Here is a 24,145-nt window from a genome sequence, read left to right on the forward strand (position 1 = left end):
TTGCTGCAATGAGGCAAAATTGCTGGGAGGCAGAAGCAGAGGCAGATTTCTTTTTTTTTTGTTTTCCTCATCAAAAAAGGTAGGTGCATCTTATAGTCCGGAACGTTTTATACTTTGAAAAATATGGTAAATTATTTTTTTTTAAAAAAGGTATATAACTCCAATACTTCCATAGAGAATATGAAAAATAAATGAATAAGCAAGCACACTTTCTTTCTTCTCATGTATATTCATGAATTTACATCTATTGCTACTTTATATTCACAGCTCATATGGTAGATTCAGACCAGGGATTTGGGGAAGGGAACAAGTGCAGTATAAATAAGTAAAACTTCTTTAGGTTAGTCTTCTCTAGCCTTCAAAAGTCTTGCAACAGTAAGTCTGAGAACCTCCTATTGGAATGACCCTCACATCTGAAGGACATCAGCTTGGAAAAGATTTTATTTGCTCAAAGGTAGGCAAGAAATGCTTACCAGTGGTTGGATCAAGTCCCACTGATTCATACTGGAGAGAGTTAAGCACACCCTTAAAACTCTCTTTACCTTCTTAAATCAATATTTCATCTATTAAAAAAGCATTACTGCTATTAATAATAGCATCCATACTGGACAACAGATTTAAAAGCTCTTAACATTACTTGGACCATGTCCGAAGTCTTTGTTTTGTGGTTGTAAAACAAGCCAATGCACAAATATCTCTTGAAACCACAACTGTCCATCGAACCAAAGTCTTCTGTTTCAAACAAGGAAAAAGCCCCAATCACATTCCTCCTGAAATAATCCCTTTGGATTGCTTTTAAAAATCATTTTATTAGTGAAGTACAGAAAACAATAAAAAATGACATTTCAATTAAAAAATCTAAATCAATGCTACTCAAACTTGGCAACTTTAAGATGTATGGATTTCAACTCCCAGAATTTCCCAGTCATATTTTAAAGTTGCCAAGTTTGAAAAACACTGTTCTAGATATTACAATGATGACATGTATATACTAAATGAAAAAGAAACCAAACAACAGAAAAAAGGGATCCATGAGCCACAGTGGTGCAGTGTTTAGAGTGCAGTACTGCAGGCTACTTCTGCTGCCTGCCAGCTGCCTGCAATTTGGCAGTTCAAATCTCACCAGGCTCAAGGTTGACTCGGCCTTCCATCCTTCTGAGATGGGTAAAATGAGGACCCAGATTGTTGGGGGCAATATGCTGACTGTACACGGCTTAGAGACGGCTGTAAAGCTCTGTAAAGTGGTATATAAGTCTAAGTGCTATACAATAATAATGAAACAAAATTAAGTTAATGCCTAAGCTTGTTAAATGTAGTCCACATTGAAACATCTTGTTCCATCTTTTCATTTTTAGATATAATGACATCTTTAAAATCTATAAAGAACACATACCTTGAACCTACAGGAATTGCTACCCGAGTATGAGTACAGTGCCTGCATAAGAGTTTGGAGTATATGGGGTTTTCTATTTTATACTGTATTTTAATATTTTAAGCATCCTTATTTGGATTCTCAAGACATAGGACATAGCTCAAACTCCAATTCAACAGCCACTGACTTGTGAGTAATTTTTTTACTGAAGACCATGAGATATTTTTTCTGAGTGGATATGGAGTGGATACTGAAGAGCAATTTTGCTGACTGATGAAATGGGCCAACAGTTTTCTAAATACATGAGAAGATGCTATATGTCTCTTTCACATTACCTCTGGAAGCAAGTCAAATTTTCCTTCTTTGGTCTGATTGTAGCATTTCTGGAAAGTGTCCTGCAGATAGTCGCAAATAAAATGAAAGGCATAGGCAGTGGCCAGCTGAGGAAAAAGCTTCTGCTGCTGGGTCTGATAGTCTAAAATCTTAGCCTCTGGATCACTGAGGAAAGGGAATATTGAGGGTTAACCACGATGAATGGAAACTTTGCCCACATATCTTCAAATTATCTTCACAACAGAAGGAGCTTTCTACTTTCACTTGATTACACTGTTGGCCTCCATTAGCAAAGTTAGTGCAAACCACAAAATCTCAGCTTCTTTTCCCTCTTTTTCACAATAGGAAAATGGAAAGATCGGTCAGTTCAGTTACAGTGAAGTTACAGTTCTTTATTTCATCTGCAGATTAGCATGAGACATGCTGGCCATGGGGGATAGAGTTTGGATTTGCCTCATCCCAGATAGCCAGTTTGGTGTACTGGTTAAGGCAGGGGAGTCAAACTCAAGGCCCATGGGCCGGATTTGCCCACTCGGTGCTTAGATCTGGCCTGTGGGGCCAGCCTGGAAATAGCAAAGGACTGGCCTGGGGTGCCTCTACTAGTGAAAATGGGGCATGGGGGGGCTGTGCCCCCCGCATCCCGTTTTCACCCTGGACAGGGCACCCTGTCTGTGCCCCGCACCCCGTTTTGGCCAGCAGATTGCTGCAGGAGGCGTCCATCCTATCTGCCGTCTGTCCGTCCGCCCCCCCCCGCCCCGCCAGCAGGACAACTACAATGCTGATCCCGCCCTTGGAGAAATCCAGTTTGACACCCCTGGGTTAAGGCACCAGACTAGAAACCAGGAGACAATGAGTTCTAGTTCCTAGGCATGCAAAACTAGCTGGAATACCAGTCATTCCCTCCAGGCCTATCAAACTGGCAGCCAGCAGGCCGGATGCACCCACCCTAGTTCTGGAAAGGGAAAAAATGTTTCAATACGTCCATCATGTGATGCTCTATTCCAACTCGCCTCCCAATGTTGTTGTGGGGAAAAAATAGGAGGAGAAAGAAGTATTAATATGTTCACCACCTCAAATTATCAATATAATAAAGGCAGGATATAAAAAAATACATCCTTTATCTTCCCAAGAACTGTCTACTGCCAAGTTTAGGTAATGTCCGTTTTAATATTTAATCATCCAGTAACAGCTTTTGTGGAGTAAATCTCTTCTTAAGGACCAGATTCTTTATCAGCCATAACTGATCTATGAGGAATTGCTGTTGCAATACGAACATTTAGGTAGTAAATAACTTAATTCCAGGTCTAAAACAAGATATGGTGACTACATCATTTTCATGCATCTAAGCATAATTTTTCTTGTCAGATTTTTGGCATATAAATACAAAGTAAGCATATAATACAAAGTAAGAGTAAGAGCTGGGAAAACACATTTTTACCTAACTCCCTAGAAACAGAAATAGCAAATTGAGGTCCAGCGTAGTCAAATCCGAACCATAGCAGGATATGCTACAAAGGGCATTAATAATAAGATAAAGCAGCCTTTTATCAGTAGATTCTCCAATTTCTACCATAACATAAAAGCAATAAAATCAAATGTTGCATTCAATTCCACAAAGGCTGCAAAAAAAAAACAAAAAAAAAAACCCAGCCCTTTAAGCCTCCAAATGCTGCCTAAGGGTCAGTGAATACATCTCTTTCTATGAAAAAAATTGAAGCTGTTATTCCCATGATTGACAGTAAATTGTATTTATATTTTCCTGGCTCATTGACTTTGACCTGTTTAAAAATAAAAATGACTGCTTTGTTTCAATCAGAAAGAATCATATCAAAAATTACTTCCTGGAAGTACATAAATCAACAACAAAACCCACCAATGTTGATTGAATTAAATAAATTAAGTTATCAATGCCAGGTGACTTCCTGGATTTATGCTAATATACTGTGGAAAACATTTCTTTGGTAGCAACATGGATCGAAGTTGGGAGGGTTGAGCTGTGACTATGGCATCCATGGGAAAATCAGATTGTATGGCATTTGGAATCCCCCCTAATATTTCTAAAACAATTTTCTCATGCTTGAGCAGAAGCATAATGCTTCTATAACAATTCTAGGCAATAGAGTTCAGAATAAGTGCTGAAAATTGTAATCTAGCAACATACAGAACAGTACCAATTTCTTATCCCTGCTCAAAATTGAAAACAATATTGTAAAGAGAGATTAGCATTATGTGTGCATGTGTAACTATGGGAAATTAAGCATTCAGACAGAAGCATTTCTCTCTTTTCATATCATACCCTGGTTTTAACTCAGATTGCCGACGCACCACCGAGTATCGGATAGCAATAGTACAAGCCTTCATCAGACAGGGAATAACTGAACCCCGAAGTATGTTCACACGAATCACAATCATAGTAAAATAGTTGATTTTCTCAGATCCTTGCTTCTTATACTGACCATCTGGTAGAACCTGGAAGATCAGATTTAAAGACAAAGGTATTGGAGAACAGAGCTGATGGGCATGAGGGAAAAAATAATTTTCAGAATTTATTCTTAAATCCTGCATATTTTGTGAGTATGAGAAAGAAAGTGCAACATTGCCAGTGAAGACTGTGGCTGAGAAGCAAATACGGGCCAATTTTGCTTCTTCATCCTATATGAAAATTATGGGTGAACTGTGGTATATTTAATGTGAACCAAAGTGTACTTCAGCTAAAGAGTAACACCCCCCCCCCAATGTCTATGGAGATTCTCAACCATCCAGGACACGGTTGTCCCAAAAGTACTTTTTCCAAAGGCAACTAGACTTAGTTTTTCCTTCAATATATTTTGCTTCTCATCCAAGAAGCTTCTGGAGAAACAAAGTCCAGTTGCTTTTGGAAAAAGCACCTTTGGGACACTCCCCCCAACATAACACTAAAAAGGAAAATCCATTACAAAAGCTGAATGATTTGAGTGTTCCCTTTTAAATTTATGTTTAAAAAGAAAATCAAAACTAGTTCTTCCACAAAATATTTTTGGGCTGACAAATGCTGTCTAGATTGAGTGTGGTATTGGTATATGTTTAGTTGATGATTGACTCCAGAAAGAATTGGAGAAAATAACAAAATGCAAAGACTTGTAAGTAGAAGTAGAATGACTGTGGCAAGAGAAAGCAAAGATAGTACCAACAATAATAGGCGCCTTGGGTGGAAATCCCAAAAACCTCTGGAGCACTATTTGAATACTTTCGTCATTGACAAAATCTGACAAGCAAAGTCAATGGAGAAGCCAGATTCACTTAATCACTGGGTTACTACTAACTTAACTGCGGTGATTCACTTAACAACTGTGATGAAAAGGGTTGTAAAATATGGCAATAACATAAATTTTGGGCTCAACTGTGGTCATAAATCAACCTGTAGCTTGGAGGCCCCTGTTGTAAAATAAGCATGTCAGCTACAACGGCGGGCAGAGAAGTGGGAACCAAGTGCCAAACAGGATTCCCTGCACATACATGGCCTCTACCGGGAATTCCCGAAGGAGTTGCTGGGCAGCTAACCCTAACCCTTGGGAATTGTGTCCAATTGAAACAGCGCTGGATTACCTAATTAACTGGTGAGGTTTCAGGCTACCACAGGTTTTACATCTCAGAGAACATTGAAAAAATTTGTTGCGGGACAGCAATAAAACACATTATTTACCAGTCAATTGCAAAAGGCAGCTTTGCTGGGAACTGCTTACTCCTGAAACAATGCCTTTAACACTATCAAACAACAACATGCCTTGCCCAGGTCCTGGGGAAGGACTCGATAGGTAAATAAAGATGCCAAATTTAATCCAAACATCTGGCTGACTGTGCAAACAACAATACTAGTAGTAATAGTAGGTAGGATTCCCAGGGTTTAACTTTTTATATTTCAACCTTCTGTAGCCCTGGCTACTACAATTTCAAATAGTGCAGTGGAGTGGAGTAGTGTGGAGAGGGGAGGGGAGGGGAAGAGAGGAGTTGGGCAGGGAGAGGGGAGGGGAGTTAGAACAATTAATAAATGGAACAACTTGCCTCCAGAAGTTGTAAATGCTCCAACACTGGAAGTTTTAAAGAAGAGATTAGATAACCACTTGTCTGAAGTGGTGTAGGGTTTCCTGCCTAAGCAGGGGGTTTAACTAGAAGATCTCTAAGGTCCCTTCCAACTTTGTTAAATTATAAATTAAAGAGCGGAGGAGAGGAGAGAAGAGGAGAGGAGAGAGGAAAATTTACTAAAATTCTGACAAAATTCTGAACCAGGTGTCAGAATTCTATGCCCTTTGATACTCTGAAACTGATTGGAATATGAAAATTATTTATCTATACCTGGGAGAATTTGGCCAGCATGTTTTCTCTTGGAACACGGACATTCTTCAGGATGAGGAAGCCATTGTCAATATTCTCAAAGCCCATTTTGGGACCTATATCCCCTACAGTTATTCCTGAGGAATAAAAAAAAAAAAAAAGAGCAATGAGTAACATGATTTCATAAAATGGAAATCTTCCGTTGCACAATGGGGATACAAAACAAATCTGTTAAAAGAAATGCAAAAGGGGGAAAGTATTGGAAGGCTTTGCAGGGGAAACGCTTAAAACCACCACTGGAAAAGTTGAACAAGAAGCTAGGTGGTTTGGAGAGAGAGAGAGAGAGAGAGAGAGAGAGAAAATTGAAATAAGCTTCCTTCTCTTGCATTCCCTCATTGTTTCTGTAGGTATGGAAAGAATCTATATGAGAAGAAGGAAAAGTGTGGGTAGTCCTCAGTGTATGACCAGTTGCTTAGCAACCATTTGAAGTTAGACCCGAAAAACGGAACTAATGACCCAGATCCAAAGTTTTAATGGTTGCTCTTCCCTTCTAGTCATGTGACCAGACTTTGGGTGCTCAGCAACATGGCTGCATTCATGGCTATTTGCAGCAACCTGTAGTCACATGGTCTCATTTTATGAGTGTTTTGCCCAAAATTGGCACTTCCAGGTTTCAGCCAAATTATGTCATAGTGAACAATGGGTTTCCTTAATGACTGCTGCAATAAAATCAGATTGGTCACATGACCAACTTGTTTTACAACCATTATGATTTACAATGGGCAGGTTCCATAATAGTCGTAACTCAAAGACTACCTGTTGAGGCATATAACCTTGAACAATAGAAATGCTGTCAGGAAAGCAAAAAGCTCAGAATGGCCCGAGATTAGAAAAAGATACTTTGAAGATCAAAAAGGGCTTTTTTAGATACATTCAAAATAAGGGGAAACAAAATAATAATAATAATCAGGCAGAGCTATTTAATTCTTACATTGGTTTAGTCTTTCTCAACTAATAGGCAACTAAACCAAAGAACCAAAAATAGCAGAGAGTTGAGGCAAGATTGAATCTTTGAAATTGCTAGAAACATGGTAGGATGTACCTCTTCATTTAAATATCCAAGGTGGGATGAATTACACTTTAGACAGTGGTGGGATTCAGCCAGTTCGCACCACTTCGGGAGAACCGGTTGTTAACTTTCTGAGCAGTTTGGCAAACTGGTTGTTGGAAGAAATCATTAGGGCAGAGAACCGGTTGTTAAATTACTTGAATCCCACCACTGACTTTAGGATAATAAAGGAATTAATCAATGGTTTGGCCAAACCCATGAATAATCCAGGAGAAATGATGAAGTTAGGGTGCAAGATGTCTGAAGGAGTCTGTCTTCAGAAAAGGGAAAAACAAAGACCTAGGAAATTACAGACTAGTCTTACATTGTTATCTAGGAAGTTTCTAGAACAGGGCTGTCAAACTTGCAGCCCGCAGGCCAGATGTGTCACGGGCTGGCCACGCCCTGACCCAGTTTAGTGAAGGGGGAAAAGGTCAGGATACGTCACATGACACCGCCATGATGACATGAGTTTGACACCCCTGTTCTAGAGAGATCAAAAAGTGAATTTAGCATTCTTTGGTTAAGGGTGGCTCCTCCTCCTCCTCCTCCTCCTCCTCCTCCTCCTCCTCCTCCTCCTCCTCCTCCTCCTCCTCCTCCTCCTCCTCCTCCTCCTCCTCTTCTTCTTCTTCTTCTTCTTCTTCTTCTTCTTCTTCTTCTTCTTCTTCTTCTTCTTCTTCTTCTTCTTCTTCTTCTTCTTCTTCTTCTTCTTCTTCTTGTATCTGGGAGAATGGAAAGACTCCTACCTTACTCTTTCCAAGAGCTTCATAAAAACATCACCTTGACCTGGAGAATGGTCTCTGAGGCTGCGGATTTGTACAATGAATGGATGCATGCCGTAACAATGTCCTTTCAGATAAAGTTGAGCAAAAACCACAGCATGAGTTGCAGTTCGGCCCACTGCAAGAAGATGGGAAGAAAAGAAGTTATCATTTGGTTAAAAATAATAGTCCAGAATATCCCAGGTCTTACTATATAATGTCACTAAGTATTCAATTTAATTGTTAAAATCATCATAAAGAAGACAAGACCCAAACACTTGAAATTGACTTGAAAAGTTCACTGCTTGGTCCTCACTGATTTTGGAATATTTTCAACGAACAATGATTCTACCAAGAAAGTTTTAGCCTTCACATTAATAAAGGCTGCACGTAAACAAAATGTCAGGTCCCATAAATTCCTATAGGGACGCTGTCATTCTGATGGAACAGGGGAGGCTTGAGGGGGGATCTCTGTATGAAGTTTCTGTTTCTATTCCTTGCTTTGCCTTGCTGTAACTTTAGGAACCTTGGGAGAGGGGGAAAGGAATGTGCCTCGAGCGATCTGCCTTATATTGTCTCTGGAGGAGAGTGGCAGTGTTGCCTTGGAAACTGGTGTTTATCACCTTCTTGGCCTGAGTTTTTCATAACATCTTCACACCTCAGGATCGGCTCGATGATGGACTGGACTTTGGAATAATAATAATAATAATGACTTTATTGTCATTGTACGTGTATACACAGTATACCCATACAACAAAATTCACTTAATACCCAAAGACCAGGTCCAGCACACATAACAATCCCCAAACACACTCCCGCACACCACAATTCCCTACCCCTAAACCACCCAAACATCCACACAACAGACCAAGGGGCTCTGTTTGCAATGGTTTAACCTACAGTTTGAGCGGGAAAACCTTAGTTCCTGCCTACACCTTCTTGCTATCACTATCTTCCAATAGAAGTTCCTTTTGAAGTAGCTTTCATTTCAAGAGTTCTGCTTTCTTGAGAAGACTGGTGAGGCAGGACCTTACCCAAAAGAAGAAATGAATCTAGCAATTCCTTCCATTTAGTTCCAATTCACCATCATGCTTGGTACTTACGGTCTCCTGGCCACCATTTCATGGCAGAGAAGGTTGGCGTGTTTATGATAAACTCCTGAGTGGCCACATCAAATGTGGCCGTGGTCTCCAAGCCTCGAAGATTAGATCCTTTGCAACAAAAAGATAAAAGAGACAATTTTCTGCATACCTGACAACTAGCAGCAGATTGCTAACTATTTCCAAAAGTGCTTTTTCAAAGTCCAGTTGAACTTTGAAAAAGCACTTTTGGGACAACCATGACCTAGATGACTGAGAATCTCCATAGACATTTGCTAGCAAGATTTAGCAATCCTAGATTGTCTTTTCTCAGGAATGAAATTTGTGCAAAGTTTCTCTTGTTGTGAGCAAATTCCAACCATGCAAAGATCTCAGTTAAAAGTAAGGTTGTAATATTTTAATATTTCCTAACATGATTTTGGGAGTAGAGCTTGGTATAAGAACTCATTGAATGACAATCTCATTTTGTCTGGACTTCTAGGTCAATTCTTAAAACACATACACATGCACACCAATAAATATGAGGTTTCTAAAACATCTATACAAAATCATAAAATCACTGTCTGGTTGAATTTGTCTAACAATTTACTATGACTAATTTTTCCATCCTTCAGAGATCACAGCTTTGACCTAAAGATCAACTTGAACCTTTGTGGCAAAATTAGCATAATTCTGTACCTATTTTCTAGTTATAGGCTGGAAGGCTGGGTGCCTATCCAGGTGAACTTATTATAAGGCCCCAAATTATTTAGGGACCAGGCACAATAGGTAGTTGGAGAAAGGACTCTTCTCTCGTTTCTGTTGACAGACACTGCCTCATACTGCTCAGTGACTGTAAAGGACAACTGAACTGAAGGACTTTGTACTAAAAGTTAATTAAGCAAAAGATCTGCTCAGGCAGAATCCAGAACTTAGAACTACTTTATATATACACTAGACTTTGTATTGTTTTGGTTTGGTCAATTGCTAGGCCTCTTTACCTAAGCATTAGGTTATTCTCAAGTGCTTATAGCCAACTGCCTGGAAGACATGGAGGTTAAGAATATTTATTTCTTTAGCATTGGGTTATTCTCAAGTGCTTACAGCCAACGGGATGGAAGACATGGAGATTATGAATATTTATTTCTTTAGGATTAGGGTTAGGGTTACATTCTATTTGTATAACTATTTTTCTGAACACAATTTGCATTGCAATTGATTGTGAAGAATGATGATGACGGGATACTATTTGACAAGGGAAGCGGCCATACAACAATGGAGAAAATCATAAATGAAAAGCAATGAACAATGTTCATGTTAACAAGAGCTTCTGCAAATCAAAAATATAACCACTAACAATAACCAATTAAAAACAGTCATATTAACAAGAGCTTCTCTAAAAAAACCACACACCCTCAAAGGCAGATTTGATGGACTACTCGGTCTTTTTCTGCTGTCAGTTTTCTATGTTTCTATATTTAAATCTGTGTAATAAGTGGTAAAAACAAGGTTCAAAAATCAGATCGAAAGATTTCTGTAGCTACTGAAGGTAAATCAAGAGGCAACATTCTACTAACAGTCATGCTATGATGGGTTTTACTATTGCTCTTGTTAATTATTACTCTCACACAAAGGGTGAAATTGTTTAATCAGTTAAGGAAGCATAACTACATTTCTGCTTCATTTAAAACAACAACAACAAAAGTGCACGGAGCCAGATTTATGCACCTATACTGTCTTCTGTATAACATTTAAATAATAATATAAACATCTGGGGCAAAATTTGCTGTGAAGATTATGTAGCAGAAATGTGATATCACAAGCACTAACCAGTAGGCTATGGATGTCAAACTTGTGTCGTCACGGCATCGTCACATGACGTAATCGTGACTTTTTTCCACTTCACTAAACCGGGTGTAGGCATAGCCAATGTGTGACACATCTGGCCCAAGGGCCGCGAGTTTGACAGCTCTGCAGTAGGCCATCTCAAGAAACAGATTTACCTTGACAAATGGAACTGTTGCATGGTGAAAATAGGCAAAAACAGGTTTTATAGCATACTGCAAATCAGGAATGAAGGAAATGTAATGGAGATGATGGGGTGAAATTGTTGCTATTGTTCTTAAAAGTTTACTCAGCCCCAAGGAAATGGATCCCAGTTCCAGGTCCATCGTTAAAACTTTCAGTAAAACCTTGGTAACATTAAGATGTGTGGATTTCAACTCCCAACCTTGCTGGCTGGGGAATTCTGGGGTTGAACTCTATATATCTTAAAGTTGCCACCATTGAGCAAACCTGATAAAATCATTTCTTTGGCTGCTACTCTCCTACTTTCCATTTCAGAATCACTAAGTGTTATGCTTAGAGCCTTCTGCACAAAATTTCAGTAAGCAACTTGGATATTAGAGCACTTGATTTGCATTTAGACCATCCTCTTAATCCAACCTCATTGTGTATGTGAAAACAAGAGAAAGCACTCAGCTGATGATGCCACAAAATGGAGCAATTTCTCTTCTCTCTTGCTGTTCAGTAGGACCCAACAAAAGTCCTACTGAAAAAAAAAATCCAGCTTCTTTCAGTCTTCCTGGGTGTTGAGTGAAGGGTGTGTGGGTGTGGGTGTTGCAAATTAGTTCATATCAAATAATGGCACTTAATAATCTTTGACATAGAGTTTATGAAATCAGAGATCTGGATCACGATGCCAGCCAATGGTGCTTACCATGTCCCAATTCAGTTTGGGCATAGGTCCCTATGATGAAAATCTTGTTTGCTAAGGGAATCCATTTGTTGATCTGTTCATCGGTGCCTAAAGCCAAAATGCTCTTCATAAAGACTACGTGTATGTTAAATGCCAAATCGTCACTAAGAAACCTGCAAAAACACAGATTCCATTATGTCCCCCAACAGTGACACACAAACACGTATTCAATATACAATTCATTAGTAGACAGTGAGAAGGCTAGAAATTTAAAATTTCAGTGGAGCAACTTTGTTTAGCCTCCATAAGTAAGATCTATTTCTAGATGTTGTTTTCTCCTTTCAAAAAATCATAACCATTTGATAAATCTTGCTAACCCTTTTTGAAAGCCACATTTGCCTCTCTCATTATCTCTGCGCACAGCCTCCAAGAAAATACTCAGAGCAGAAAGCAAAATTAATTTCTAATTGCTTCCAGTAATACAATTAGTTTTACATTGCAATCCTAGGCATATAAACTCTACTGCTTTCAGTAAGTCATGTGGTTGTAACATGTGGTTACAATTGCACATCTCCAAATCTGTTAAGGAATACAATGTGTTTCTCAACCCACTGATTTACAAAAATATATATATATACTACCGAATTAAAATTACTTAAAGCAGAGGTACTGTTCCGGGCCATCTACAGTCCATCCCATTTTAGCCATCTTTTGCGAGAGGTAAACAGTTTTTCTGACTGCACTTTCATATCTTTCATTTTGGTTCTGGAAATACTGGTTTTCTTGGCTAAACTCTGGATCAGCCTCGAGCACAGCCTCTGTTGAATATATAAGCATTATTTTTAACACATGATGATATGGGAAGAGCATGATAACATCTTCAGTTCTCTCCTCAGATTCTGCCATAAAGAATTCCCAGGGGAATTGCAAATGACTGTAGGAATTTCTGGTTGTTTCTGCAATTTTAAACTGGAGGAAAGCTTAGCTGCTATTTCCAAAACAGATGCCTCTACAGATAATGTTTGCATGTTGATCAGTAAGTACTTTTGAATGAGGAAAAAGTCCAATATAATGGCAAAGAAATCACAAAATGATGTAACATACAATTTGGTCAGGTTTATTTAGGATGCACCACTTAATGCCAAGAGTAAGCAGTGAAAAAGACATAAGCTACAGCTAAAAATATGTTATAGCATCTTTGACTTTAATGAGATCCTGTTGGGTGTAATCAGAGGTAGGTTTCAGCAGGTTCTGACCAGTTCTGGAGAACCGGTAGTGGAAATTTTGAGTAGTTCGGAGAACCAGTAAATACCATCTCTGACTGACCCCACCCATCTATTCTCTGCCTCCCGAGTCCCAGCTGATTGGGACTCCTTCCCCTGCCACGCCCACCAAGCCACACCCACCAAGCCACACTATGCCCACCAAGCCACACCCACAGAACTGGTAGTAAAAATTTTTGAAACCCACCACTGGGTGTAATGGTTGAGGCATCAGAAAGTTGGAGATCTTGAGTTCTAGTCCTGCTAGCAGGGAGACCTTGGGCCAGTCACGCTCTTTCATCCCTAGTAAGAAGGTCAGGGCAAACTATTGCCAAAAATCTTGCCAAGTAAAGCTGCACAATTCTCTGAAGATGAATATATATATATTTTAATTTGAGTGGTGTGTAAAAAAGATTGACTTAATTTATTTTTAAAACAATAGTTGCAGTGGCTTACTAAAGAATAAATTACAGTTTTTACAATAACCTGGCTCATTAAACAATACATTACCATAGTTTCACAATGATATATGAGAGCCAAACCAACTACTGTACTATAAAAGTTTACCCAAGTTTTCAGGAGTTTTCATCAGGTGAAAGCATAATTAAAAAGGCCCTTAATTAATTTAGGCATGACATTTAGGTGTCACATGATCTGTTCTTCAGCCTTGGTCTAAGAAGGACAAATTACAGACTGAAAAAGATTTTGTTACTATTAGATTTCAGATTCTATTTTGTATCATAAGGCAAAGAAATAACTATTACCACTAAGAATGCAGTGATATTACATATCTCCCTCTTGAAAATATGAAGATAATATGTGTAATGATAATTTGTTGCAAAACTCACAGGTTTTGCTCAGTGGTGAAATACAATTTTTTTTTACTACTGGTTCTGTGGGTGTGGCTTGGTGGGCGTGGTGTGGCTTGGTGGGCATGGCTTGGTGGTGTGGCAGGAGCAGGATACTCCAAAATCCCCATCCTGGGGGAAGGATATTGCAAAATCTCCATTCCCATCCCACTCTGGGGACAGCCAGAGGTAGTATTTGCCGGTTCTCCGAACTACTCAAAATTTCCACTGCCGGTTCTCCAGAACCTGTCAGAATCTGCTGGATTTCACCCCTGGTTTTGCTGAATCAGAACATTGCCCTAACTAATTTAGGTCTGATTATTGTGTATGTTCAGAATTTCAGAACAAAGTCTTCCTGGATTAGACTGAACTTGGACACTTATGAATGTAAAATATATTTTCTAATGCTGAACCACATGTTTTTATTTTCAGCAACAGAAACTTTTCAGAACTCAACTCTAACTAAAGTACGGTTTCCTTCTGAATCCTAGATGCATACTTTTGTGTGTGTGTTTTTCTCCTTGATCAAGGGACTTATTTTTTCCTCTTTTAAAACTGATAATTTCATAAACTAAGTTCCAAAGACTACATAGAAAGTAGTTAGACTGGTTTTAATGTTTGCTGCTTCTTTTGGCTGCTTAAAATCAAAGAGATAACTCCAGTCTTCAGACAAACGTTCATACAAACAAAGAAACATATGCAGTATTGCAATGATGGAAGATGTCCATAGGATAGAGAGAAAGAAAGATATAGAATACAGAGAGACACAGAAGTGTAGTGAGTCAAATTAAAAAAAAAATAATTTGTCATTAGTTCTTTTGAGTTATCTACTAACCAACTTCCCTCCGGAGCTTGGTGTTGTTTGTTCCACCGTCCAGTATATTCGTAAGGTGCTCAATGGAGAAAGAGATATTTTTTCTTTCAATGTCAAGATCAGGGTTCACATTTTGTCCCAGAGAATTTGGAGACAATATATTTGCTTTCTTTGCTTCCATTTTAAATACTTTAGAACCTATGAAAAGCATCCAAAATTAGTTATCTTAGATTCTGAGAACTCATAAAAATATGTAACTAACCAACAATTTGAGTATAGAAAGGGGGCTTTCTTAGAAATGGGTCTAGGAGAGTGTCAAAACAATTTTATCTATACTTTCCTGCTGGGTATAACCAATTTCAAACACAGTGGGATTTATTCTGAACAATCATTCTCTAGATTGTGCTATCAGTGCAAGAGTCTATTTGACTTGATATATTCTACTTAACTCCCGGGAATGAGCTTGTTCATTGTGATTACCAATACCATTATTATGTTCTGTTGGCAATGTGGAGCCACAGTTGCCAAATCCCCCACGACATTTTTATATGCTGTAAATAAATAATTTTTAAATGGTCAAGATTTCAGTAATCTCACATTTAGAATTGTTTCCTAACCTTGCAGGAAACTTCAGACAGCTCAAGGACGGAATAACTTGCCACCAAGTTTATACTATGCACATACTGTTTATTTTTGATGAATGTATTTTATTCTCCTTATGTATACTGAGAGCATATACACCAAAGACAAATTCCTTGTGTGTCCAATCACACTTGGCCAATAAAGAATTCTGTTCTGTTCTGTTCTGTTCTGTTCTGTTCTGTTCTGTTCTGTTCTGTTCTATTCTATTCTATTCTATTCTATTCTATTCTATTCTATTCTATTCTATTGAATCTGATAATTTTTATGCAACAGATCTATACACTTTTGTAGCTCTATCTGTATAAATCCTTTGGCGAGATGCTTTGTGAAGCAACCAAAGCATTTCTCCAAATCTACTACTAAGATTTCACAAAGCCACAACTCTTGAAGGTTTGAAGCCACCATTTTAGGGCTGTCTCCATGACTTCTGAGCAAACCTCTGAAGGCCCAGAAGGCAGTTCCTTTCAGATAAAACTGCTGAAGAGATTCTTTGTATGCTTTAGATGATGTGAGGAGGACCTGAAATGGCCAAGGCACGACCACCTCAATGCTTCAATCAGCAGCTTCTGGGGAGCGGGGGGGGGGAGGTGGGCTAAGTGCAAACTGAATGATTTGAATAGTCCTTGAAGAAAGCATCGAAACAATCCACCTTTTATGTGCCAAAAATAACTGGAGCTCATCAAAGAATTGATGTTGCATTTATAACTACAGTGCTTTTATGAGGCATTCTTCTGCTTTATTCAAGCACAAATCAGAAATATCTCAAAAATGTTCAAGAACTGACATAGTGGGGGAAAGAGATGAATAGAATTTGAACCCGAGGAAAAATGAAGATATCACATCAGTGAAAGCAAGAAAGCCAGCTGAGCAAGTCTGGATACCAGATACCAAAGATAACAACTATCATGCAGCTGGTCAGTCTCAGGCGAAGTAACCAGGAGCAGGAACTGATTTCCAAGCACTAAAAGTTTGTTACATGCTACCTATACACAAGAATCTGATCTAATGGTCAAATCAAATTGGCACTAGGTAAGGGTCAACTGAATTTCGGGGGGGAAGGTGGATTTGGGAGTCTTGAGGGAATGTAGTAATTCCAAACTGATGACACATTTAACCCTGCCCCCAGGCTCAGCTTCTCATCTCCTACAGTCAGTAATGGTCAATGGAAAATTGACATGTCATGGAAAGAAATGTGTGATGTGTCAGGGAAAGGGATGTGTTCCTCCAACACCAGAAATTTTAAAGAAGAGATTGGACAACCATTTGTTTGAAATGGTATAGGGCTTCCTGCCTGAGCAGGGGGTTGGACTACAAGACCTCCAAGGTCCCTTCCAACTCTGTTATTCTAATATTGTTGGCAAGAGATTAAGAGCAAAACTGTAAGAGACCTCATGTTGAGAAACTTCACCATTCACCGCCCTTGTAAATTCAAACAGTCACTGAACGAATGGTTAATAACCAACCTTTACTGCATAAGATCCTGATTTTCTGTATCTCCTTTGACAGTGTGTGTGAGTGAATTTATTACTGTGTCAGGGTTCCATAATAATAAATTCCACCATCACCTCCTCACACTGGTCAAGACTATTCACTATTAAGTCCCTAGACAGGTCAAACAGGTTTCAAGGTAAGAGACTTTTGCATGTGTTTCAGAGGGATAACATAATCTGTAGACCAGTTCGAATGTGTTTTTGGCTTAGCCTTCTATGTATGTCCAGCTATAAAAACTTCCTATTTTGGCTTGGCACTCTATGTGGATTTGTTTAATTGTGGGTTATTTAATAAATCATTATTAATCAAACTCCAGCTTATTCTTTACCTTTAGGAATCTTTATGTAATTACATACTGGCATTTCTTTTTCTTGGGAAGTTTCCTAAAATACATATTCACATCCCCACAATACTATCTGATAACTTATATAATTTTAGAAAAACATTTCAGCTCATGTTTTCTGTGACATCCGAGTGGAAAATATTATTTCCTATAAAAGACTATTAGAAAGACAGTACTGTGAAGGATAGCCACTGAAAAAAATCTGTCATCTTTAAATGGTTGTTATTTTTTTTTGTCAGCCATCTCATACCACCTGACAACTAACAAGCATTGCACTGCACAAGTTAACCTTTGCACTGTGCTATTGACACATTAATAGATCACTACGAGAAAGACAAATGTTCAAGGTGAAAGAAGAAAAATAAAGCCTTTTGTATATCACCTCCTGCTCTAACATATGCCAGTGAAACATGGACACTAACCTCACAATCCATACAAAAGCTACGAATGGCGCAAAGAGCCATGGAAAGATAACATGCTCGGCATCACAAGACAAGATAGAAAAGCCTGCACTTGGCTTAGAGAACAAACAAAAGTATACAATATCATCAAGAGAGTAAAAGAATTGAAATGGAAATGGGCTGGTCACATAGCAAGAAGAATTGATGGCAGGTGGAGCAAGGCAGTCATAGAATGGATCCTATTTGATAAAAGGCATCCACGAAAGAGACAGTGATCAAAGTGACAGTGTGATCAAAGCTCTACCAATGTTTAATGTATGTCTCCCATGCAACACACACAAAAAAGAGGCGATGCTACTATAACCACCATTTTGCCTTTTTAAACTACATCCAACCCTGATCATTACACAACCCTGTCAAGGCAATTTGCCAGTTACTTCTCACATTTGTAGCTCAAACACCTGCATAATTAGGGAGAAGAAAGTACAACTAATTCCAATGTGACAACCTCAAAAGAGAGGCATGCGTAAGTCAAGGAGTGTGTAACTTATCTCAAACACCTTAGATGAATTGAACCCACAGAATTGAATGGGGCTTACGTACAGGAATGAAGCTTAAGCCCAGAGGAGAAAAAGACATTGTAAGGTCATCTTTCAACTTAGTAGAAAAAATTGGGTGGGGGGGGTGGGGGAGAATAAATTTATTACACTAAAACCAAATCGAAGAGTCCAAAAGAATGATTGAAAGACGTCAAAGAAATGAAATGAAGATCGCAGGCAACCTATGGGCGGTTCAGTTATGATGTTGCTAGCTCAGCCACAAATCCATGGGAAGCTTTAGCTGCCTACTTCGAATGAAAACTTACAGGAGTTTTCTCTAAATAAATTCTATCAAGTTAATTGGCAGGCAACAACAAGTCTCAGCGCGCAAAAACAAGAACGACAACATTGCGTTGTCTCAGCACAGACTTCTTATTCGGGGAGTTAAATCTCCAAAGATACAAATTATCAAGGAAGTGTGCCTCGAATCGCAACCCTGGTAGCATTTTCCCCACTTGAAGCTTTCTTTGCAGCTTTACTCATCGCAAAGCGTTGTCAACTCAGTGTCGGTCAAACTCCAGCCAGCGAGCTGACAGTTCTGCAGAAGCAGATGCGTTTTCATTTCTTGGAGAAAACTCAATTCAACCTCATCCTAATCTTACAAACCTAGGCAGCCCACCCAGAAACGTCAGGAAAAAAAAAAAAAAAGACACAACTTGGGAAAGTCATTATCCTTCGCAGAAACTTTCAAGAAACTTTCAAGAAGGAAAGAAATCATTTCCATTCCTTTCGATCAGTGAACGGTGACAGACGCGTCCCGTTTGCCTTGGCTTGAATGCCCACCTCGGACCCGGGCCCACTTACCTTGCCGGCTTTCCAAAAAAAAAAAAAAAAAAAGAAAGAAAAGAAAAAAGAAAAGAAAAGAAAAGAAAATAAATCCCAGCGCGCTGCCCTCACTCGGTTATCGAACTTCTAAATTAGAGTAACCTTTCCAGACTTCCTTCTCTTCTCTATGATTCCCTGCTTTCTCTTTTTCTTTCTCTCTGGTGGAGTCGCTACTGCTTCCTTCTGGAGGGAATGCAAGTTACAGTAACTGGTTGGGAAATCGAATTGGCTGCTTTGGGGAGCGGAGGGGAGAAAGGAGAGCAGTTTTTTTCGAAGGCAGGGGAGAGAGAGAGAGAGAGAGAGAGGAGGAAGGAAGGAAGGAAGGAAGGAAGAAGGAAGGAAGGAAGGACTGGTTTAGCAGATAGTACCACATGGGAGCCTTATATAGAAAAGGATTAAAATGAAAAGTTACAGAGTCACTATAAAGGCAAAAATTAGGAGTAGTCTGGTAGTACCTTTTCAGACTAATGTATCTTACTTAAAAGGTGTAGGCTTTTAAATCAAAATCTAAGGGACTGGACTGATTTGGACAAAACTCAGCAGCACTTTTTCGTGCGGCTGTGGATAAAAATAGGATCGCTAACATGATTGCCAACATCCAATGATGGATATGGCACAGAAGGCTTTTAAAAGGAGGAGGGAGGGAGGGAGGGAGGGAGGGAGGAAGGAAGGAAGGAAGGAAGGAAGGAAGGAAGGAAGGAAGGAAGGAAGGAAGGAAGGAAGGAAGGAAGGAAGGAAGCTTTCTTCAATCAGCTGTCCAGAATGGGTAGTTTTGGGCTATACTGCTGGGAATTATGAGCTCTGAAGTCCAACATTTCTGGGGAATAGATGATTGAGATGGCTGCTGTAAGCACTTAACCAGAGAATCGGTGCCATTGCACTAGGAACAGTGTGAGAAAGAGAAAGAGAAATGGCAGATCTGATTACTATTCCACCTTTGTTGTTTATTCATAATTGAAGGGGGGAGGGGTCCCTCTGGTAGAAATGTGCCCACCAGGCTTCCAGGCATGCCATCAGCCGAGGTCACAGGGGAGGGGCGGGGGAGTAGCGGTTATTATTAGAGAAGGCCTTAGGCCGAGGGAGGCCACTATTCCTCAGACGGCCGGTTGTGAGACCCTCCTTGTGAAGTGGGGTCATGGGGTTCAGATGGGTTTGCTGATCACATACCTGGCTCCCTGCCACGTGGCAGCAGCCCTGCCTGAGCTACTCAACATTATCACCGCGGTGGCGGTTGATACCCCCAAACTTATGGTCATGGGGGATTTCAACCTGCTGTCCGTGGGTGAGATGTCTGAGGTAGCTCAGGAGTTCATGACTTCCATGACGGCTATGGATCTGACCTAGCTAATTCATGGCCCCACGCACATGGGGGGAAACACTGGACTTGATTTTGTCTCTGGACAGTGGCTGAGTGATCTCGAGATAGGGGATATAGTCATCGAGCCCTTGTCATAGTCGGATCACTCTCTCCTTCGCCTTGACCTTCGAACTGCTGCACCCCGCCGTAGGGAGGCAGAACCGATAAGATGGTACCGCGCCAGGTGCCTGATGGAACCTGATAGGTTCCAGTTGGAGCTTGGGCCAATCCCCGAGGTTCTGGCTCACGCCTCAACTGGAGACCTAATGGCCGCCTGGGATAGGGTGGCCGCTGGAGCTCTGGATCGAGTCGTGCCTTTGCGGCCTCTGACCCGGCGCCGATCTCATCACCTTGGGAGATGAAGCGCCGGAAAAGACGCCTAGAGAGTAGTTGGAGGGCCAGTCGTACTGAATCTGACTGGACACTGGTAAGATCTCATATTAAGAATTACCTAGTGGCGATAAAAGCAGCGAAATGCACTCATTTCGCTGCTCTTATTGCATCATCAGATAACCACCCGGCCACCCTGTTTAGGGTGACCCGCTCCCTGCTCCACCAGGAAGCCAGGGAGGACCCCTTGGAGGGAAGAGCCGAGGATTTTGTTCAGTATCTGTATGACAAAATCACTCAGATTCGGGAAGATCTGGACTCCGACTGGGTAGATCCAGCGGGGATGACGGAGGCAGGTCCTGAGAATGTTATCTGGGATGAGTTTGATCCTGTGACCCCTGAGGACATGGACAGGATTCTGGGTAGACTGAATGCGACCACTTGTTTGTTGGACCCGTGCCCCTCCTGGTTAGTGCTGGCTTCCTGGGAGGTGACGCGAGGCTGGCTCTAAGGGATTATAAATGCCTCATTGGGCGAGGGTGTCTTTCCCGCCGCCTTGAAAGAGGCAGTGGTGAGACCTCTCCTCAAGAAGCTTTCCCTGGACCCGGCAATATTGGCTAACTATCGTCCAGTCTCCAACCTTCGCTTTGTGGCGAAGGTTGTTGAGAGTGTGGTTGCGCGACAGCTCCCCCAGTACCTGGATGAAACGACGTATCTAGATCCGTTCCAGTCGGGTTTCAGGCCTGGGTACAGCACGGAAACGGCATTGGTCGCGTTGGTGGATGATCTCTGGAGGGCTCGGGACAGAGGTTGTTCCTCTGTCCTGGTCCTATTAGATCTCTCAGCGGCTTTTGATACCATCGATCATGGTATCATGCTGCACCGGTTGGAAGAGTTGGGGGTGGGAGGCACCGTACTACAGTGGTTCTCCTCCTTTCTCTCCGACTGGTCGCAGTCTGTGTTGACAGGGGGACAGAGGTCGACACCGAGGCCCCTTATATGTGGGGTGCCACAAGGATCGGTCCTCTCGCCCCTTTTGTTCAACATTTATGTGAAGCCGCTGGGTGAGATCATCCGTGGTTTCGGGGTGGAGTACCATCAGTACGCTGACGACACCCAGCTGTACATCTCCACCCCAGACCACCCCAACGATGCCCTTGAAGTGATGTCCCGGTGCCTGGATGGGGAGAAACAGGCTCAGGCTCAACCCATCCAAGACCGAGTGGCTGTGGTTTCCGACGTCCCGATATAGTCAGCTGGTGCCATTGCTGACTATTGGGGGCGAATCATTGGCCCCCACGGAAAGGGCTCGCAACTTGGGTGTCCTCCTGGATTCACGGCTGTCTTTAGAAGAGCACTTGACGGCCGTGACCGGGAGGATTTTTCATCAGGTTTGCCTGATCCTCCAGTTGTGTCCCTTTCTGGATCGGGACTCGTTACGCATGGTCACTCATGCCCTCGTCACCTCCCATCTGGACTATTGTAACGCTCTCTACATGGGGCTCCCCTTGAGGAGCACTCGGAGGCTCCAACTGGCGCAGAGTGCGGCCGCGCGGGTGGTGATGGGAGCGACGTGGCGCTCCCATGTAACACCTCTCCTGCGCGAGCTGTACTGGCTCCTGGTGGTCTTCCAAGTGCGCTTCAAGGTTTTGGTTATCACCTTCAGAGCGCTCCATGGCTTAGGACCTGGTTATTTGCGGGATCGCCTGCTACCACCAATAGCCTCCCACCGACCAGTACGCTCCCATAGAGAGGGGCTCCTCCGGGTGCCGTCGGCCAAACAATGTCGACTGGCGGCCCCCAGGGGGAGAGCCTTCTCTGTGGGGGCACCTACTATCTGGAACGAGCTCCCCCCGGAGATACGGAGGATCCCGGATCTGTATACCTTCCGTCGCGCGCTTAAGATGTTCCTATTCCATCAAGCTGGCCTGACCTAAATTTTCCTCTTTTAAATGGGAATTTTAAATTTGGTTTTAAACTATTGGGGTTTTAAAATGGTTCAGCCAAATTTATTTAATTTGTTTTATCTCTATTTTAAATTTTGTATCTATATATTTTATTTTATGGCTGTTCACCGCCCTGAGTCCTTCGGGAGTAGGGCAGTATACAAATTTAATTAAAACAAACAAAACAAAACAAAACAAGGCAACAGCAACCCTAGGAAGTTGGTTGGGCTGAGAGAAAATCTCTGGCCCAAGATGCCTTTCATGGCTAAGTGGGACTAGAACTCACAAGCCTCTTTGTTGCTAACCATTATTTTGTTGTAAAGTATGGAGAATAAATACACAATATTTGGGCTGGGACTGGAGAGATCCAAGTTTAAGTCCACCCTCAAATGGGTGATTTTGATCATATCTTAGCCCAGTGTTTCTTAACCTTGGCAACTTTAAGATGTGTGGACTTCAACTCCCATGCTGGTTTATTCCTGGAAATTCACAAACTATACAGATCTGTTATACAGATTGTATAGAAAGTGATATCCAACCAATTAAACCAAAGTATTCCAATGATGTCCAACTGCTATTAGTATTCTACACATACATGTATGTACAGACACATACACATCCCTGCTGTACATATAAGTACATTATAAGTAATATGTGATTCGTTTTGTTTGGGGTTGTGACCCTGCCCGTTGTGGTAAAACCATTATGGCTTTGTATCTCAGTGAGAATGAGCTAATTGTGATTTATTTAACAAAGCATGAAACAGTGTGAGAAACTCCAAAGACCTACCTTGCTTAATCATGCTTTGTTAAATAAATCACTGTTTTATTTTCCAACAATGGGAGTTACCAACATAAAACAGTGATTAGCATAATTCCTTTGAAGTATTATGGCTTCCAAAGAGGTAATAAGCAAGTCTACTGAGAGATTTAGCAATAAAGAACCTACACATTAAAAGCAAGATGACTATATATTTCCCCAAAGAACTGATTCTTTCAAATAGTAATCTACAGATTTAGAATTTGAGAGACATGGTGTATTGATTATTATGTGCCATTAAGTCATTTTTGATTCCTAGTGATCACATAGATTTTCTCCAAGATACACAATTTCTTCTTTCTTTTTATGTTTTAAGTAATATATGGTATCAATTGTAGAAAGGTAGCACCCACCCCTCTCCTGGAAGAATGAAATATTCTAGGAAATATTAAAAAGGCAGAATATTATATTTCCCTGGATGAGAAAAGGAGAAACATGTTTTTAAAGACAAAGAGGAGCTCCCTGCAGCTCCCTGCCCCCATCAGATATTTGGTGCACATTAAAACTGGGCCAGCCTATCTTTTTTTTTTTTTTTTTTGCTTTAATTTATATGCCGCCCTTCTCCGGAGACTCAGGGCGGCTTACAATGCGTTAAGCAATAGCCTTCATACTTTTGTATATTTATACAAAGTCAGCTTATTGCCCCCACAATCTGGGTCCTCATTTCACCTACCTTTGAAAGGATGGAAGGCTGAGTCAACCTTGAGCCTGGTGAGATTTACAATTTATCTACAAGACAATTAGAACTTCAGTTCCAGGGTGATGGGATTAAGACATGACCCTCAGGACATAATAGGATTAGCCCT

At 40.8% G+C, this 24,145-nt stretch overlaps 1 protein-coding gene across 2 annotated transcripts in view; it reads right to left on the reverse strand.

The window, feature by feature from the left end:
* The window catches only part of ACOX2 (acyl-CoA oxidase 2), a 49,845-nt gene extending 30,916 nt beyond the window's left edge, over positions 1 to 18,929 (reverse strand). Inside the window, exons 1-9 of one of the 2 annotated variants that reach the window (XM_070936835.1) lie at positions 18,867 to 18,929; positions 14,608 to 14,784; positions 12,318 to 12,480; positions 11,684 to 11,835; positions 8,989 to 9,096; positions 7,905 to 8,024; positions 6,038 to 6,153; positions 4,002 to 4,174; positions 1,708 to 1,870 (exon numbers count right to left, since the gene is read on the reverse strand). In XM_070936835.1, coding sequence (XP_070792936.1) covers positions 1,708 to 1,870; positions 4,002 to 4,174; positions 6,038 to 6,153; positions 7,905 to 8,024; positions 8,989 to 9,096; positions 11,684 to 11,835; positions 12,318 to 12,480; positions 14,608 to 14,767 — 1,155 coding nt within the window. In that variant the 5' untranslated portion in view covers positions 14,768 to 14,784; positions 18,867 to 18,929. Of the gene's footprint in view, positions 1 to 1,707; positions 1,871 to 4,001; positions 4,175 to 6,037; positions 6,154 to 7,904; positions 8,025 to 8,988; positions 9,097 to 11,683; positions 11,836 to 12,317; positions 12,481 to 14,607; positions 14,785 to 18,866 lie in introns of those variants that run through there. The other variant, XM_070936836.1, reaches the window with a different exon arrangement.
* Between the last annotated feature and the right edge of the window lie 5,216 nt (positions 18,930 to 24,145).

Source organism: Pituophis catenifer, unplaced genomic scaffold, assembly GCF_029215685.1.
Source record: "Pituophis catenifer annectens isolate HBS135680 unplaced genomic scaffold, rPitCat1.0.hap2 SCAF_2, whole genome shotgun sequence".
NCBI classification, from domain to species: Eukaryota; Metazoa; Chordata; class Lepidosauria; order Squamata; family Colubridae; genus Pituophis; species Pituophis catenifer.